At 50.8% G+C, this 17,478-nt stretch overlaps 1 protein-coding gene, 1 pseudogene and 3 gene segments (V, D, J or C); 3 read left to right on the plus strand and 2 right to left on the minus strand.

The window, feature by feature from the left end:
• Positions 1-13,507, plus strand: part of LOC128091707 (T cell receptor alpha variable 4-like) — a 149,450-nt gene extending 135,943 nt beyond the window's left edge. The window contains 1 exon segment of the V gene segment in view: positions 12,983-13,507. Within this exon segment, the coding sequence occupies positions 12,983-13,339 (357 nt within the window).
• LOC128091722 (T cell receptor alpha variable 1-2-like) overlaps positions 1-17,478 on the plus strand; it is a 103,122-nt gene that overhangs the window by 80,319 nt on the left and 5,325 nt on the right.
• LOC128091739 (feather keratin Cos1-1/Cos1-3/Cos2-1-like) overlaps positions 1-17,478 on the minus strand; it is a 90,480-nt pseudogene that overhangs the window by 21,423 nt on the left and 51,579 nt on the right.
• LOC128091713 (T cell receptor alpha variable 4-like) lies at positions 1,719-3,467 on the plus strand. The segment is given in 2 exon segments: positions 1,719-1,815; positions 1,988-3,467. Coding segments are annotated over 2 exon segments (480 nt in total).
• LOC128091737 (feather keratin Cos1-1/Cos1-3/Cos2-1-like) lies at positions 3,677-4,381 on the minus strand. The gene has a single exon (XM_052704999.1). The coding sequence runs from the start codon at positions 4,364-4,366 to the stop codon at positions 4,061-4,063; it is 306 nt and encodes a 101-aa protein (XP_052560959.1). The 5' UTR covers positions 4,367-4,381; the 3' UTR covers positions 3,677-4,060.

A 17,478-nucleotide genomic window follows, 5' to 3' on the forward strand; every position in this document is an offset into this window, starting at 1 on the left:
TTTGTGCCATTCCCCCACATGTCCTGTCATCAGACAACAGGGAGAAAAGTCTGGCACCACCCTCTCTGCTTTCCTTCCTAGGAAGCTGTAGAGAGCAATGAGGCTGCCTCTTAGCTTTGTGTTCTCCCATGTGTCCTCAGGCTCTCCTCATAGGATATGCCTTCCAGCCCCACTATCAGCTCTGCTGCCCTCCTCTGGCTGCTTTAAAAATATGAAGAAATTTCTTACGTCATGGAGCCCAGAACTACAAAACGCATTCCAGCTGAGGACACTCCAAGACAAACTATAGTGAGCTAATGATCTTTCTTTATCAGAAGGCCACAGAGTGTTTAGTACATCTAAAAATTCACGTCAACCTCTTTGCTTCCAGGATACAATGCCAGCTCTTGTGAGCCTGCTGTCAGCCAGCACACCCAGATCCCTGCAGGATGTCTGTGCTTCTCAGGTGCTCAGCTGGACTTCAACGGTGACCTGAGACTAAGACTAGAGCTTCAACAGTACAAAGCAAGGAAGACATGGTAGGTGGTGGAGTTCACGGCAAACAGGTCATTTGAGAGAGGCAGTCAGGATGGTTGAAGCTGGAAGATGGTGATATCCTGGAACAAGAAAAACACTCTTGCTTTAGACCCAGACATCCAGCTTCAGAAGAGGCACAGCCCTCTGGACACTGGGGAGAAAGAACTAGAACTACTGAGGGGGCTCATCAGAAGTGTCTGAACTCAAGCTTTGTGACTGGAGGAAGGAGAAAAGTTGTGTGAGACTTAAAGGAGACACCTCCCTTTGGTAATGGATTCTCCAATTTGCTGAAGTCTCAGCTGTTTGATTTCCTTGGCAAGGAATGGCAACTCCAGTGCTGCAGAAGGACTCTAAAAGTTTGTCTGCATATCAGTGCACAATCCCTTGCAACTCTTGCACACAATTCTGCTTCCAGACAGCAGTGACTTTAGCCACCCCAATAAATGCAGGATGGGCAGTATGGCTGGACATGAGGAATTCTGGAGATTTCAGAATTTGAAATGGGGCAGTCTCAGTGTGAGCAACCCTGAGACATTGCTGCCCATGCAGGGATGCAGTTAGGAACACCACAGGTCAGCCTGAGATGAAAACTTGCTGCAAAGAACAGTGAGAAAAGCATCCTTAACTCTCCTGTGGAAGCGAAAAGGAAGCTAAAGAAATTGCATGTCAATTGGACCACGAGATGGCAGAATTAGCGAGAAGTGAATGTGTAATACAATGAATGCTTCTTTTTCATCCATTTTCATGATAATTCTTTTAGACAGACCTACAAGGCCCCTGAGCTTCTTTCACAGAACTCATGGCAGTGAAGAAGCACTCCCTATACAGGAAGAAAATCCACGAGAAAACTTAATCCACTTGGACATACTTGTGCCCTTGAGATGCATCCAAGGGTGTTTGATCGAGTGACATCGTTGTGATGAAGCTCTCTCTCATTGCTCAGGGGTCGTGACAGTTGAGGGATGGTGGTCACAGCTAGGAACGAACAACATGCAACAAAAACATTTAGCAGGACTGAGAAAGGGAACTCAGGGAACTACTGACCAACTGTGCTCCAATAACACCTTCCACAACGATGTATTTTGGAGCAAATTTCTTTAGATGCCATCAAGAGACGCCTGAACTACAGCGAGGTGGTTTGGAGCAGCCCGGGGCGGAGCTGGCGGCGGCGGCGGGGAGGAGGCGGCGCGGGCGGAGCAGAGCCGAGGCTGGCGGGGGCAGCGCGGCGCGGGCGGCGGAGCGGCGGGATGCGGCAGTGCCGGGCCGCGGGGCTGGCGGGGCTGGCCGCGGTGCTGCTGGGTGCGCGGGGCTGCAGCCGGCGGGGCCGGACTGCGGGGCTCCGGGGGGAAGGGGCCGGGCTCATGTCTGTCCGTGCGCCTTCTTTCCCAGCTCGTGCACCTCTCTCCTCCTGCATGAAATTTCTGGGAGAGAATGTATTTTCTGAGTTTGCTGCTTCTTTCTTTCTCGGCAGTGGCTGTGAGCAGAGCCCAGGTGCAGCAGGAGCCAGCGACAGAGACCACCGAGGGCATCAGCATCAACATCACCTGCTCACACCCCAACATACAGACCGGAGATTACATCTACTGGTACCGTCAGCTCCCGGGCCGAGGACCCGCATTCCTCGTCAGCGCTGTCAAAGGCTCCAAGGAGGTGCCGGACCCGGAGGGGCAGCTGTGGGTGTCGGCAGACCGCCGCTCCAGCGTTCTGCGTCTCGCCCGGCCCCGGCTCGGGGACGCGGCGCTGTATTACTGCGCCGTGGGCGCACGGGAAGCGAAGCCGGGGCTGCGGCCGGGCACGAACCGCTTGGGGCGGGGCGGGGGCACAGTGCCGTCCGGGCCCGCAGGGGGCGCTGCCTGCATGGCCGCCAAACTCCATCCTGACCGGGGTGCGCCGCCCTGAGGTCTCCACAGAAACGAGCGCTGCACCCATAGCAGCCGTGATTCATTGATCCCAAATCGAATCAAACTCAGCTGGGTCTGTGGCAGGGCTGCACGCCATGTATTTGTGGGGAACAGCAGGACTGACAGCATGGGCTGTTTGACACCAGACGGACATTCTCACAATTCTGTCCCATCTTCTGTCTTCTCCTCCTTCCCCAACACACCACATATGAGAACCAGGAAGGAGAGGGGCCTGAAAGCAGAACTTCTGCAATGTGTCTAGTGAGGAAACAAATTGAGGAAATATCCTAGTGGAATGCAAGGTAACACAATGTGGTACATTATCATTGGAATGGAAGTGAATAAATCAAATAAATGAAAAAAGGACAGTGTACAAAAACCAAAGATCTTGCTCTAATGCTGAAGGGGAGATGGCTAGGGTGCACACACCACGGAGATGATCGGAAAGACATCTCAGCACTCCCAAGCAGTTTTATCTTTCCTTCTGAATGGAAAACAGAAACACAATGGTGAAGTGTTCTGGGAGCTGTAGTTCTTCTCATCTCAGGTACTCAGGTATTGAGGCACTGTCAGCAATCCACAGGACGGCAGCAGTAACTCTTTGAGTCCCAGTGCTCTGCATGAAGTCACGATGTGGAATGCCAAGAACAAAAACCATAAAGCAAGAACAACAGTGAGGTGGGCTGGACTGCTGGGTTTCATTTCTGTTCCTCATCCTGCTGCCCTATGGAGGAATTGCTTGACCTCCTAGGACTCCTCTCACTGGGTTGCCCTGCACATCTGCAAAGTGTGCTGGCAGCTCATCAGGAGCCTTTATCTGCTCACAGCACTGCAGCCTTGCCCTGCCACAAAAGTCTCCTCAGTCAGCTCCCCATGACCTCAGCGCCCGCCTCTTCGGCTGTGTCTGTGCTTGATGTGAGTGTGGATGACAGGTGCTCACATGTACCTGAAGAGTACATGAGCTTCTACTTCTGTGCATGCATTGTTTGCATGTGCCTTTGTGAGTGTGAAGATGTAAATACAACCGCGTTCAGGCACAGGTCTGCCATCGCCAGGGATATCTTGTTCAGCTGCAAGGGGCAGCGTCCAAGAGAGTAGCCTCTGCAGTGTGTCACAGCCTCCCATTCTTCTGGGAATGGAGAATGGTCTCCTTAAACACCCATCTTATACCAACCAAGAGCAGAACCATTCTCCCTTGGCTGCTCTGGAGACTATACACGATAGAAAGAAAAATCAAAAGCTGAAATGAGATGCAGAAATCTTTAATGAATGTTTACAGAGGAAAATGACGTCACACTGAGCAGAGGCTCCAGACTACAGGATTCATCCAGTCCCTTGTTGGAGTGTATGCAGGGCCAGTGTCTTCCTTGTAGCAGGGATTGTGTTGGTTCTCAAAAGCCTCATTGCCCATAGCAGGAGAAGGGGGGAAAAAAAAAAAAAAAAAGAAGGTGGAAGGGAGGGGAGGGGAGGGAAGGGAAGAAAATGGAAATAGAGGAAATGAAAAAGAGACATGAGCTGTTTTCGGAAAACCCAGGATTGCCTCCAGCTGTCAGCATTTGCTTGAGGAGCTGAGCTTGGTCAGGTGATCCAGCAACGTGTTTGTGGCTCATGGAAGAATTTTTCCAGGTCCACGGCCAGCGGCTTCAGCAGGGCGGGCACCTTCTGCCACAGGAGCGGCTGCCCAAGCCGGACAAGTCAAAGCCCCCCGAGGTGATGGGCACGCCCTCAGAGCTGAGGATGCGGCCAACAGCAGCGGAGGTGGAGGAGCCCACAACGGTGTTCTGCGGGAAGGAGCTGAGGATGGGTCCGGGCAGGGTCACCACCACGGGAGAGGGCTCAATGGCGATGGTGGAGTTCTGGCACTGCCTGACACAGGGCTCATTGCAGCTGCTGGCCAGAGGGGTCGGGCCGCAGGGCTGGCATGGCACACACTGGGTGTAGCAGGACATGACTTGGGACTGGAGGTGCACCTGGGAGAGAGGGATAGAATGTAGAAGGAAACGAAAATATGTGAGGGGCAGCCTGGATAGCCTCTCTCAAAGGAGCCAAGGGAACTGCTAAGGATGGAGAAGCAGCTTGGGCCAGCGGGTCTCACTCCTTGATTAAGCCGGGGCTGAACTAAGAGCAGTGAGACCCAGGGAGACACTCACAGACTGTATAAATCTAAAGCCCTGAGAGCTGTTCCAAGCACTCTCTGAGCTGACATTATCTCATCCATCATCTCCCATAGCATGGAGCTCCACTATCTGACAACATTTCTCTTGAGGCAAGAGGAGGAGAGAGGGCTTCACACTTACCTGGTTCCCAACAAGGAGAAGGCAAGAGAAATGGATCTCAGAGTTGGGAACTGGGCTGCCTTTTATACTGGTTCTTCATCGCTGCAGGTCCACAGGCACAGTTGATACTGGCCATAATTTTCTGACTAGCTATCCTTCAATGCAAGCTAACCCTTCTCATTAGGATGAGAAGGATTCCTTGAAGTGCTGTGATTAAAGGCTCAAAGATTCATAGGGCAGAATTGCAGTGGTAAGGCTGATGACTCAGCTGCAGTGGTGATCAAGTCTAGAGGAGGCAAGTGAAGTCAGCCTGGTTCAGTGCAGAGGGGCAGTCATGGTTTTATGATTTCTGTTTTCGGTGTTCCGTATCATATCATCGTGTTGTGCACTGGGAGTTAAAGAGTTAATTCTGGAGCATCATGAATTGTTGATGGTTCCATTACCTGTCTCAGAAGAGAAAAATAAAATATGGCTCCCGGAAGACTTGACTGTTCCATTTCCATTTTTCTCATCAGAAGATAAATCTACCTGGGTATCACAGGACCATTTCTTTGTTGCTGCATCAAAGAGGGGTGCAAAAAATCAAAAGTAGGTCAGACCAGATTCTTTGTAGGTCTAACTAAAAGAAATCTTTGAGGAAAATGGATTATTAACAGAACTGATGTTAAAAGTCAGTAGAAGAGTGTAATGGTAGACACTGGACTTTCCAGTGTCCACTGGACTCTGACATTGCCAGAGAAGCCAGAGCAGACACTTCCTCTCAACTGCAACCATCCAAGCCATTCCTTTTCCACTGAGTTCAACATCTATCAAATCCACATCTCTCCATTTCTCCAGAAACTGAAAGTGCCCCTTCACGTCCTCACCTTATCCCCTGACAACAAAGATTGCCTTTCTTCCTTGGCTAAATGAGACTACCACAAAAAAAGTATCATATGCAGGCAAAGGTTGGGATGAAGACAACCATAACGACTTTGAAGAGACCAATGATCTCACTTTGAGATTACCTTATCAGCGCAGACAGTTACCAGGAGCTGACAGAATCTTGTGCCCATCATCTGTTGCAGAAATTCCACCGAGAAGCTACCTGACTGCCTCACAGAGGGAGAGCAGCCAGCAGAATCCCAAGAAGGCTTTTGGGGTCTTCAGGTTTACAACCGTAGAAGAAAGGGAAGAGAGTGTAGAAGACAGGAAAATTAGGCTTTATTCATGTTTCCAGTGAGCCCTAGATGCTGTTTTTAGAAGGAGCACTGAACACTCAGCCTTTCTGACATCCATGGCCAGGATCTCAGTCCTCCATTCAGCACACCTTCGGGGTTCAGAAGGGACGTGGCCTGGTCCCTCGTCAGTGGCTTTAGCACAGCCATCCATGGAGCATCTGGCAATGCAGGAGAGTTCACTGTACCCAGTGACTGTCTCCATCACTGCTGAGGATACTGCCAAAGGCAACAGAGGTGGAGGATCTCACAGCAGTGCTCTGCAGGAAGGAGCTGTGGAAGGGGGCAGAGAGGACCACTATCACAGGTGGGGTTACAGGTATGACAGTGGAGTTGTAGCACTGTGTCACTGCACCTTTTGACCAAGGGGGTCAGGCCAGAAGGCAGGAATGGCTGGGACTGGGCATGGCAGGCAGTGGCTACAGCAGGACGTGGGTCAGTGCTGAAGTTGTACGTGGGAGAGACTGAGGAGAAAGCAGAGCACAGGGACATAGGAGGAGCAGTCCATGAAACTCCCAGGAGCACACCAAGGAGCCATTTTAGCTGGCTGGTAGAGTCACAGAATCACTGGATTGTAGGGGTTGGAATGGACACCTGGACATCATCCAGTCCAACTGCCATGCTAAAGCACGTTCCCTAGATCAGGCTGAGCAGGAAAGCAACCAGTTGGGCTCTCATTATCTGCTGAGAAGGAGTTTCCAAAATCTCTCTGGGCACCTGGTTCCAGTGCTCTGCTTTTTCACACTCAAAGTAAAGAAGGTCTTTTCCATGTTCAGATGGAGATTCCTGTGTACGAGTTGGTGCCTTTTCCCACACTGGGCACCACTGAAAAGATCTTGGTTCCATCCTCTTGACACCCTCCCTTTCGGTATTTATAAGCACTGATATGGTCCCCTCTTCAACTTTTGCACGCTAAACAATCCTTGGACTCCCAGAAATTCATCTGAAGAAAGATGCTTATGGACCTATAAAAATGAAGACAGAGGTAAAAAATTGCCTTCATTTTATCCAGGAGTGATGTGAAAAGCCTGGCCAGATGCAACAAGGCTGCTGTCTCTCCCAGTGGGAAATCCATCTCAGCCAAGCCCCACACAGGCATGATCAGCAAAGGACGTGGGAGAAGGCCTTCAGACTCACGTGGATACCAGGAAGAAAGAGGTGAGAGATGTTGATTAGAGGGTGAAGGAATCGAGCTGCCTTTAATGGAGACCCTGCCCTGCCCCAGGTGCAAGCACAACCTTCATGGAAGTGGCAATTTTCTATGGAATAACTGATGAATGGAAAACAGTCACTGACATGAGCTGTGTGGCTGCTTCCCTTCATGCTGCTTGTTCATTCCCTGGCTTATGCCACAACCATTCCGTCATGCAGGCTTCTTCTGAGTGCTGGCATTGAGAGTCCCCAGGACTTCTGGGCCAGGAATGAGTGAGTGATGGCAGAGGACTCAGCTCAAGTGCTGAGATGGATCCTTCTCAGGCAAGTGATGCTGGCCTGAGGCTTCCCTGCATGCAGGTCTGCCATGTCTTCCTCTTTTTCTCCGTCCCAACCCATTCCAGTGGTCTCATGTGTTCATATTCCAAGGAGGTGGCCTGGATGTCTGGTTTCAATTCTCTTCCTCATCCCACTGTACTGTGGTGAAATCGCATGACCTCCTTGGGCTCCTCTCACTGGGCCATCCCTGAACATCTGCAAACTGTGATGTCAGCTCATCTGGAGCCTTGTCCTGCTCGGAGCACTGCAGCCTTGCCCTTCCAGAAAGGTCCCCAGTGTCTCCTCAGTCAGCTCCATATGGCCTCTGCTCCTGCCTCTCCAGCTGTGCATGAGCACGGGCGACGAGTGCACACATGTACCCGAGTTGCGTGTGAGATACTGTGTGTGAGTGAGATGTGTGAGTTGTGTTTCCATGCGAGGCTCTGCTTTTGTGAGTGCATTGCTGTATTATTTATTTTCTGTGGGCTGTTTGTCAGAAAATGCAGCAACAGGGAGAGAATGGTTAAAATAGATACATAGTGAGACCAGTGGGAGGGATGTGATGACACTGCGTCTGAGGCAATGGCTTTGACAAAACTGCAATGACCCAGAAAATGTAGAGGCATGGCAGAGTCAGTGATGAAAATGATTCTTCTGAGCTTGCATTGACCATCCCAGGTGGCATGTGGTCCTGTTTGTCATTACCTTTCCCATGCCTCTCGTAATCTTGACGGGAATGGCCTCTCCTTTGTCAGTGTATGAATTGTTATACCTGAGTATAACATTCTATATCTTCCTTAGTAAGTTCTTCTTCATGGAGATCTGGTATATCACTGTTCTGCAAACTGGAGAATTGTTGTGTCATGAGGAGAAGTATTACTGTTTCTAGGTGAAAGACAGTGTCGTAGAATCATAGATTCATAGAATCATAGAATGACCTGGGTTGAAAAGGACCACAATAATCATCAAAGTTCAACCCCCCTGCTGTGTGCAGGTCGCCAACCAGCAGCCCAGGCTGCCCAGAGCCACATCCAGCCTGGCCTTGAATGCCTGCAGGGATGGAGCATCCACAGCCTCCTTGGCAACCTGTTCCAGTGCATCATCACCCTCTGTGTGAAAAACTTCCTCCTAGTATCTAACCTAAAGCTCCCCTCTCTCCCCTTTGTCCTACCTCTCTCATAAACAAGCATCCCCCTCCTGTTTATATGCTCCCTACAAGTACTGGAAGGCCATAATGAGGTCTCCCTGGAGCCTTCTCTTCTCCAAGTTAAACAAGCCCTATTCCCTCAAGCTTTCCTCATAGCAGAGGTGCTCCAGCCCCCTGGTCATCTTAGTGACCCTCCTCTGGACCCACTCTAGGAGCTCCACGTCCTTCCTGTACTGGAGCCTCGAGGCCTGGACACAGAACTGCAGGTGAGGCCTCACAAGAGATGAGTAGAAGGGGACGATCACCTATCACCTCCTTTTCCCTGCTGGCCACCCAGTCATCTGTGAATCTCTGAATGTCTGGTCTCCTCAGTTTTGCTCTTCAATTTATGTATACAGTATATTGCATAATGCTAGGAATATCGTTGTCCATTTCTCCTGTGCTGCTGGGTCTGTTCAGAGCCTGGGCGTTGGGACAGGAACTCGATTGCGCTGATCCTCATTTTCCAAAATGCTCTGTTTTTCATTATAGCTTCTAACATTGGCATCATCTTCAGAGTTCTCCCTGCCCCCTCTACTTTCACTCACCAGAAAGCATTCTCCACTTGTGCTTTCATCACATCATAGCCCATGTTTTTTAGGAGATTTCTTGAAATAACAGTGTGTTGGAATTGAGACTGTGGTTAAGAATAAAAGAATAGACAACTGTGGTTAAGAATTCTTTTAAGCTTGTGTGGAGAAAGGTGATGGAGGCACAGACTTCTGTCTGTTTGTCTGTTCTACCTCAGGCTATGCTGTGGTTCCCCAATTCCATGCATTTCACAGACAATGAGATGATCTGTGGACACACCATTTATTTTAACAAAAAAGGACGCAGGAGTGGCCTGGCTGAATGTGTGACTGCAGATTTCTGGGTGGAAAACAGCAGGAAATCCAAGGAACTTGTGGATTCTTTCATCCTGGGAACAACTGGGCCAAGCAAGACATTGTGCTGAAGAATGCTATGGTTGGGACATTCCTACCAGCAACAGCATCCAAATCCAGCCCTGCCATCATTCCCCAATTGCATCCTCACCTGACACCTCCCAGCAGCAGCCCTTCTGCACTGTTGAGGCTTGGCTGAAGTGCAGGAGATCTGACTGCAGGTGCACAAAGCCTGGGGAATGCAGGGGCATTTCAGTATCAGTTTACATCTCCCCACAGGGAGAAACACACACTTGCCATGCTTTGAAAACTTATCCCTCAAAAACATGCCTAGACCAAATGCTTTGGCAGTTGCCAGATTCAACTGTTTCTTTGCATACATTACATCTTCTTGTTTCTCTTACCCAGGTACAACCACTGCTATGTCCAGTTACCTTTTGCCATTGCTGTTGGATTTAGTAGAAGCCACCCTTCTTCCACAGAAGCAGGAAAGGACACAACAAAGGGTGCTGCAAATGTTTAATGAGTCTGAAGAATGAAATAAAATCACTCCCAGAGTAGACATTGAGTGTGGGGAGCAGCAGGAACAGACAAGAATCATTCCTACAGCAACGTTGGCACAGGACCTTCATGTATAGGCCAAGAATTGTAGAGAGGCAAGCAGGTCACTTGAGGCTGGTTTTGAAGGGCACTAATAGAGATCTCTGAGGGGAAAAGACAACTATAATATTTTCTGAGTAAATCCAATCGAATGCAAAACATTCCTGATACAGACAGCACATTTATTTCCTGTGCTGTTCAGTTTCATTTCCAGCTTTATGCTATCTTGAGTCCTTGCTGAAGACATCCTATGAGTGGCTAGAACAGAGACTCAAGCACTTCTGGTCAATACAAATCCATTTGGACAAAAGATTCACCTCCTGCCCTGGAAGAGTCCAGCAAAGGCAAACCATGTCATGCTGAGTCACTTCTGAGGGACTCCTTGGGGCCCTTCTGGCAAGAAGTGGCTCAGCTCCTGGGTGTGACCTTATCCCAGCTCACACTGCTCTCTGGAAAATTCTGCTGGACTCCTTTGCCTCCTCCTGTTTTGCTCCGGGGATGAGAGTATGGGAGCAGAAGTTGTTCAGGATACTTTCCAGATCGCAAAGAAAGGAACATCAATAAAGTGTGAAATTAAGTTGGATTTTGTAAGAAAAAAATGGGATGAGGTTTACATACAGCAAATATATAGCAACTCCCTTCTAGTGGTGGGAACCTCATCTTACTTCAGCATCAAACAGAACCAGGGGATTTAGCCAAGTCACACCGTGCAGAACCTTTCCATAGACAGCTCCATCTTCCTGTCATATAATGGAACTCTATTTAAAACATTATACCCTCCGGCACACGGAGCTCAGCTGGGCATGGTGCACTCCAGCTGATTCCATTACTGCAGTTCCTCAGGGATAAGGGGAGGGCTTCTCATTTGCTAAATGCAAGGCTCAACAGAGCAAGCTTGTCTAGCCAAGGATGCAGGAAACAACGCGTCAGCTGTTTTCCATTCACAGCAATCACAGCCATCTTCATAAGCAGAAGAACGAGGATCCAGGGAACAACATATCAACTCTATTCCCTTCATTCCTTCCTACTGTGTGTCAGAGGAAATGTCTGCAGAAGCCACTGTTAAATACATGGAGTACAACACAGTGAATAGCAGCAGACATTCTGGTTATGCACAGGGTAAAGCATACCTGAGCAACCTCAGTGCATCCTGTACATGGCTACAGAGGCAGAGAAAAAATTGAGGACAGTTAATGTCAGGATCTTATGGAACAGGATGAGAGAAAATCAGAAGCATATAGAGGCAGACACCAAAGGAGTGCATGGAAATGATGGAAAGAAATAAATCTCACCATTCACACCAGCTGATGAGGTATCAAGAAGCCACCAGGCTGGTTTCAGAAGGACAAGCCTGGTTTTTGCAAGAGATGCAGCTGTGAATCAGGACATGGATGGGGATTGGTGTGAGACAGACTTATACTATCTCATGTTAGGATATAAAGGGAAAGGGGTGAACATAGGAGAGTGGCAAGCAGCAGGGCCCCTCAGATCTGGTTGAGCCATGTGATTGATCCCCATGGACTGTCCTGTCCCCCTCATGAATCTTCTCTTAACCTTGCACCATCTCACTCTGTCCTGTGCACACTGGATGGAGAAATTACCAGTTACTGGGGGGAACAGCAAGAGTGGTTTTGGAGTCAAATGGTGGAGTCAGACTGAAGATGTCCTTGCCGTGTGCTGTGTGCTGTTACAAGTTGAGGAGTCCATGACTGTCTAATGGAACAGGGGTCGTCCTTGAACACCAACCCAGTGTGGCAGAGTCAGGTTTTATGCCCATAACCACCCAGGCATAATGCCGAGGGCGAGAGTGATGTTAGCATGTACAGCTGGGGTCGATTCACTGCACACAGATTCACTGCACACAGACCGTGTGAGAGCTGATGGGGGTGGGGATGGATTGGCTGAATCCTCCCCAAAACAGGTCTTACAGTGAGGATGCGTCAGAGATGCGGGCATGGCTTTGGATCACCTTGAAGACTGGCTCCAGGCTCCCTCTCGGCTTTTCCCACACATTCAAAGCCTGAAACGCCAATTTCGCAGCCGCCCGTCCCGGCGCCGCTGCCGGCCTTTCTCGGGCTCCTCGAGCGGCGACAGCAGCACCACGGGCAGCAGCAGCTGCGGGACCCGGGGCTCGGAGAGCTCTCGGGGTGCCGCGCTCCCGGGCAGCAGCACACTAGCCTTCCCGATGCCGGATTTCGGATCTGCGGCAGCGCCGGGTACAGCGCATGGAAAGGGCTCAGAAGCGTGGCGCTCCACGTCAAGTCCCGCCTCCCTACGTTTCCTCCTGCCCATGTCGCTGGAGACGCTACAGGAGAGAAACTGCTTTCTCCTGTACTGAAGGAGTTTTCGCAGCCGTTCCACACCTCTACAGCTAAAGCGCAGAGCCCAAACCCCGCGAGCCGCGCACAGGCGCCCAGCGCTCGAACCCCTTAGCAAGCCCGAGTGCCGCCGGCGCAGGGCGCAGCCCCGTGGCGGAGCTGGCGGCGGCGGCGGCGGCGGGGAGGAGGCGGTCAGGATGCGGAGCGGCGGGATGCGGCAGTGCCGGGCCGCGGGGCTGGCGGGGCTGGCCGCGGTGCTCCTGGGTGCGCGGGGCTGCCGCCGGCGGGGCCGGACTGCGGGGCTGTGGGGGGCCGGGGTCGCGAACGCCTCTGGACATTCGGCTTCTTTCCAAACCCGTGCACATCTCTCTTCCTCCATGAAATTTCAGGTGGAGAAAATGGATTTTCTCAGTTTACTGCTTCTTTTCTTCTCGGCAGTGGCGGTGAGCAGAGCCCAGGTGCAGCAGGAGCCGGCGGCAGAGACCAACGAGGGCATCAGCATCAACATCACCTGCTCACACCCCAACATACAAGCCAGCTACGTCTACTGGTACCGTCAGCTCCCGGGCCGAGCTCCCTCATTCCTCGTCAGCGCTGTCAAAGGCTCCAAGGAGGTGCCGGACCCGGAGGGGCAGCTGTGGGTGTCGGCAGACCGCCGCTCCAGCGTTCTGCGTCTCGCCCGGCCCCGGCTCGGGGACGCGGCGCTGTATTACTGCGCCGTGGGCGCACGGGAAGCGAAGCCGGGGCTGCGGCCGGGCACGAACCGCTTGGGGCGGGGCGGGGGCACAGTGCCGTCCGGGCCCGCAGGGGGCGCTGCCGCTCCTCCCTCCCGGCGCCGCCGAGCTGGCAGTGCTGACATGGAACGCGTCCCTCGCACCGCTCGGCATCCTCCGGAGAAAGGCGTTCCAGCTGCACACCCTCATGAACACGGCATGTCGAGGTCACAGACACATCTAAGTGGTCCCACATGAGCTCTGTTTTCAGACTGTGAAACTGTGTGAGGGGACTGAGTGCCTCTGGAGGTGGCTGTAGATTCAGCAGAGGCCTCTGTGAGGTGTGTTGGCTGTGAGGGCTTTAACGGGCTTTCAAGTCCCTTCTCAGTTGAAATGCAATTATAAATAAAAGGGAGAGTGATAAACAAAGCAAGGAATGTCCCAATCTGTAAGCAAAAAGGAAGGCAAGGAGGGAGATCAGAAGTCTTCTGCTCCTAACTGATGGGCCATTAGGGAAACACAGCTGTCCAATTTGAAGTGAGCTTGAGCTTTGTAAGTGACAAGTGACAAGATGAAAAGGAAGATGAGCAATGCTCAGGAAGGGCCTGTGGTATCTGTTCCAAATTTTAAGGGAATGCTTATGGAAAGGGTCAAAAGTGTGGAAAAATTGGCAGTGAGAGAAGGAAGGGGATGCACTGCAGAGGAGGGAGGATGAAAAATTCCATGCTGTACGCCTGCTGGGAAGAGCCCTGTGCCTAACCAACACAGCAAATCCTGTCATATTATTAAGTGCTGACTTATTTGTGTAACACTGAAACTGTGCTCTCTTTCTCATGTGGGAGCACCTCAAGGTTGAGGCCAGTAGATGCTGAGACTGCTGTGCAGGAGAGATCTGGGTGCCAGCAACCAAAACAACATCCACAGCACATCAGGATTAAACCAGTGACCGGGTGGAAAGAGTATTCAAGTCTGGGAGAGAGGTGGGTAAGGAAACACAAAGCCTGGGAGAGGAGGTTTGGCAGGCTGAGATCCCATGGCAATGTCTGAGGGATCAGCACGAGTGTGGGGATGTGTGTGAGAGGAGTGGGTGACTGCACGCATCTGTTGGCCAGCAAACAGCAGAGGCCAGAGCTACTCTTCATGGTTACATTGGGCATTGGTGGACTTGGTTCTGATGCTCTTTGTCCTGTGGTCCCACCTGAACCAGCACTGCCTGACACAACAGCTGGCCTGAGGAAAGGAGGGCCATCCTGATATCATGTAGAAAAGATTCTCCATGCCATTGCCATGGTGGTGGCATCATACAGAATCTGTGTGAAAGAAAAGCCCTCACAAAACAGATCCCCGGGTTGTGCTGATTTGTGAAGTTGCAGGTGTGTTTGTGTAGGGATGGAGTACAGGGGCTATTTGAGCCCCAGGGCTCAGGAACTGTGAAAGGATCTTGGTGCCTGGGGAAAGGCACTCCAGTTTGAGTCCTTTGTTTGGGCTGGTGCATGAGCTGCATGAAGTATGAAGATCTGGGGAAGTATAAAGGTCTTGCTAAGTGCAGAAACGTCACACTCTCACTGCCATGCCCCAGTGGAGTTGGAAATATCCGTGCTCACACATTGTCTTCAGTGGAGAAGTGTAGGATTGGGGCACTTTGAGAGTCTTCCAGATCCTGAGCCTGAGGAGAGCTGTTCCATGCTTGGGAAGACATGACACCAAGAAGCTGTGAGTGTTTGGGCGTAAATCACTATGCCGAGATTTCCTGCACCCATGAGAGCGTTGACTTCAGAGGGGTTGGAGGCTCCAATGTGTGTCCTTCTGTAGCTGGTAGCAATGCTGACCTGTGGAAGCCCTCGACCACAGGCAATTTGGCAAAATTACGGCAGAGCCATTAGCTCTGCAGAAGGCTGCTAGGACCACACAGGGAAGCTGTACCCTCAGTGATGGGTGAGTGGAAGGCATGGTGTGAGAATCCTTCTTTGTTTTTTTGGCTCCAAGCTTGCTTCCTGAGGTATTTCTTGTGATAAGACTGACTTGTCGAGAAGATGAGTGATGAGTGCTGTTGTGTGGCAATCAACATCAGTGTGTGGACAATTTTAGCTGTTTGCCTTCGGAAGACAGGACAATGTAGCCTTTGATCCAGTAACTCCAGTTTGTTATGGGAGGCTGGGGGATGATGCCATTGTATCCTGTGAAGGCAAAATACAAGTTGGTGCCTCCCTGCTCCCTCTTACCTGCTGGCAAGGCCAGGAAGGTGGGAACAAAGGAGTTTCTGCTGAGATCCCAGAGCCAGAAGCTGCCACTCCAAGGAGAGCTGACTCAACCACTTTGGATTTGAGCTGTCACTCCAAAGACAGCTGACTCAACCGCTTTGAAACCATTGAAAGGGGGCCATCATCGCCATGGTTGTCATCGTTGTCAACAGAACAGCAATGCCTGATGACCCACCGCTACTGAAGATCAAAGACTGAACTACGAACCTCGCTGGATCCATGGTGGTGACTGTCTCCCTCTTGCTGCCTACATAGACTACGTGCTTCTTCTTTCCAATCTTTTCTATCGCCCTCCTTCCCTTTCCCATTACCCTAATTCATAATAATGTCCATCCTCCCCTTCTGAATTTCCCTAATTAAGATTTGTAATAAACTGGTCGGACCAACATTTGAACCGTTGTTTCTTAATCACACATCCCACGGTGTACAGATATTGAAATAACCTCCTCTCCCTCCTATAAATTGCAGCGAGACACGTGGGAAAGTGGAATAGAGACAGAGGGCCAAACCCAAGATAAACCATGCCTTCCCAGTTCTTGATGGCCTTTGAGAACACCTTCCTCTGAGTCTCATTCCCCAGCTCTGCTCCTCACAAAGCAGGATGAATAGATTTCCCCAGAGCGTGTGGGACTTCTGTCTTCACTGGGCCTCCTCAGTGCACAGAGATCCCCTCTTGTGGGTGTCATTTGTGGAGGTCTCCATTCACTTGATGCACTCAGTGTTCAGGGAGACCTGTGTGAGGAGAAACACAGCAAGGCAGGGACTGATGGTCACTGGTGATGGAGGAGCATTTAGCAATGTCTTCCTCTCCTTCAAGAGAGTGTGCTTGAAAAAATGATGGTCTGCACTGTACACTGACCTCCAAAATCCAGAGGACTGATGGAATCTCCCTAGCTTGCTCCCATCAAAGACATCCCTTTCTTCCTTAGCATTCTCTGTTTATGGGGAAAAAAAGAAAAAAAAAAAAAAAAAGGAAAAAGAAAAGAAACAAACAAACAAACAAACACTAACAGAGAAGGAAACGTTAAGGGATGCATAAAGTGTTTAATGAGTCTGAGGAGAGAAATGATGTCACCCCAAGCAGAGGCCATGTGTGCTGTGAGCAACAGGAGCAGATAAGAATCTGTTCCCCTTCATTCCACTTTACATTGCCACAGAGCTATACTTCCTAGCCCAGAGTTTTTGCTCTGGGAGATGAGCAGCCAGCCAGGATTCATTTTTGGGGGTACTAACAGAGATTTCTGAATGGAAAAGACAAAAAAAAAAAAAAAAAAAAACCAGATAGGAAGAGTGAGCAACAAAGTATATCAGTAGACTCTGCATGTTAACAGAGTGGCCACATTGTTCACTATGAGCCTGTACTGCAGAGTAAAAACAGCAACACGTCTCCTTTTCTGTCCAGTGCCATGTTCAGCATTCCTGGAGGTCCTTGTCTGGGTCAGCGTCCAGCACCTTTAGCAGGGGGGGCACCTTCTGCCACAGCTGCGGTTGGAAATGCAGGAGAGGTCAAAGCCCCCCGAGGTGATGGGCACGCCCTCAGAGCTGAGGATGCGGCCAACAGCAGCGGAGGTGGAGGAGCCCACGGCGGTGTTCTGCGGGAAGGAGCTGAGGATGGGTCCGGGCAGGGTCACCACCACGGGAGAGGGCTGGATGACGATGGTGGAGTTCTGGCACTGCCTGACACAGGGCTCATTGCAACTGCTGGCCAGAGGGGTCGGGCCGCAGGGCTGGCACGGCTGGCACTGGTCACAGCAGGACATGTCTCAGGGATGGAGGTGCACCTGTTTGGAAGCAGAACATGGGGATGCGTGAGGACCAGCCTAGCATCGCACTATGAGGAAATCAATGTACATGCAGTGCTGGGAAATGAAAACAGTTCAGGGATGTCGATGGGATTCTTGGTCTCATCCTGACAGAGCCCAATGAAAGCCACTGGAACATATTCAGCTACTACCTAGACCCTAGCCCACATGCCATCTCCTTACAGTCCTACCCTCTTCTCATGACAAACATTCTCCTCACCTCTCTCATGACAAGCAGAGTCAGGCACGGAACACAGCTAATAACAGCTGAGAGTTCCACTGAGCTCAAAACTCTGTTTGCAGAAGGAAGAATCTTCACACACTCACCTGGTTC

This window comes from Tympanuchus pallidicinctus, unplaced genomic scaffold, assembly GCF_026119805.1.
Source record: "Tympanuchus pallidicinctus isolate F22 unplaced genomic scaffold, pur_lepc_1.0 scaffold50, whole genome shotgun sequence".
Classification (NCBI taxonomy): domain Eukaryota; kingdom Metazoa; phylum Chordata; class Aves; order Galliformes; family Phasianidae; genus Tympanuchus; species Tympanuchus pallidicinctus.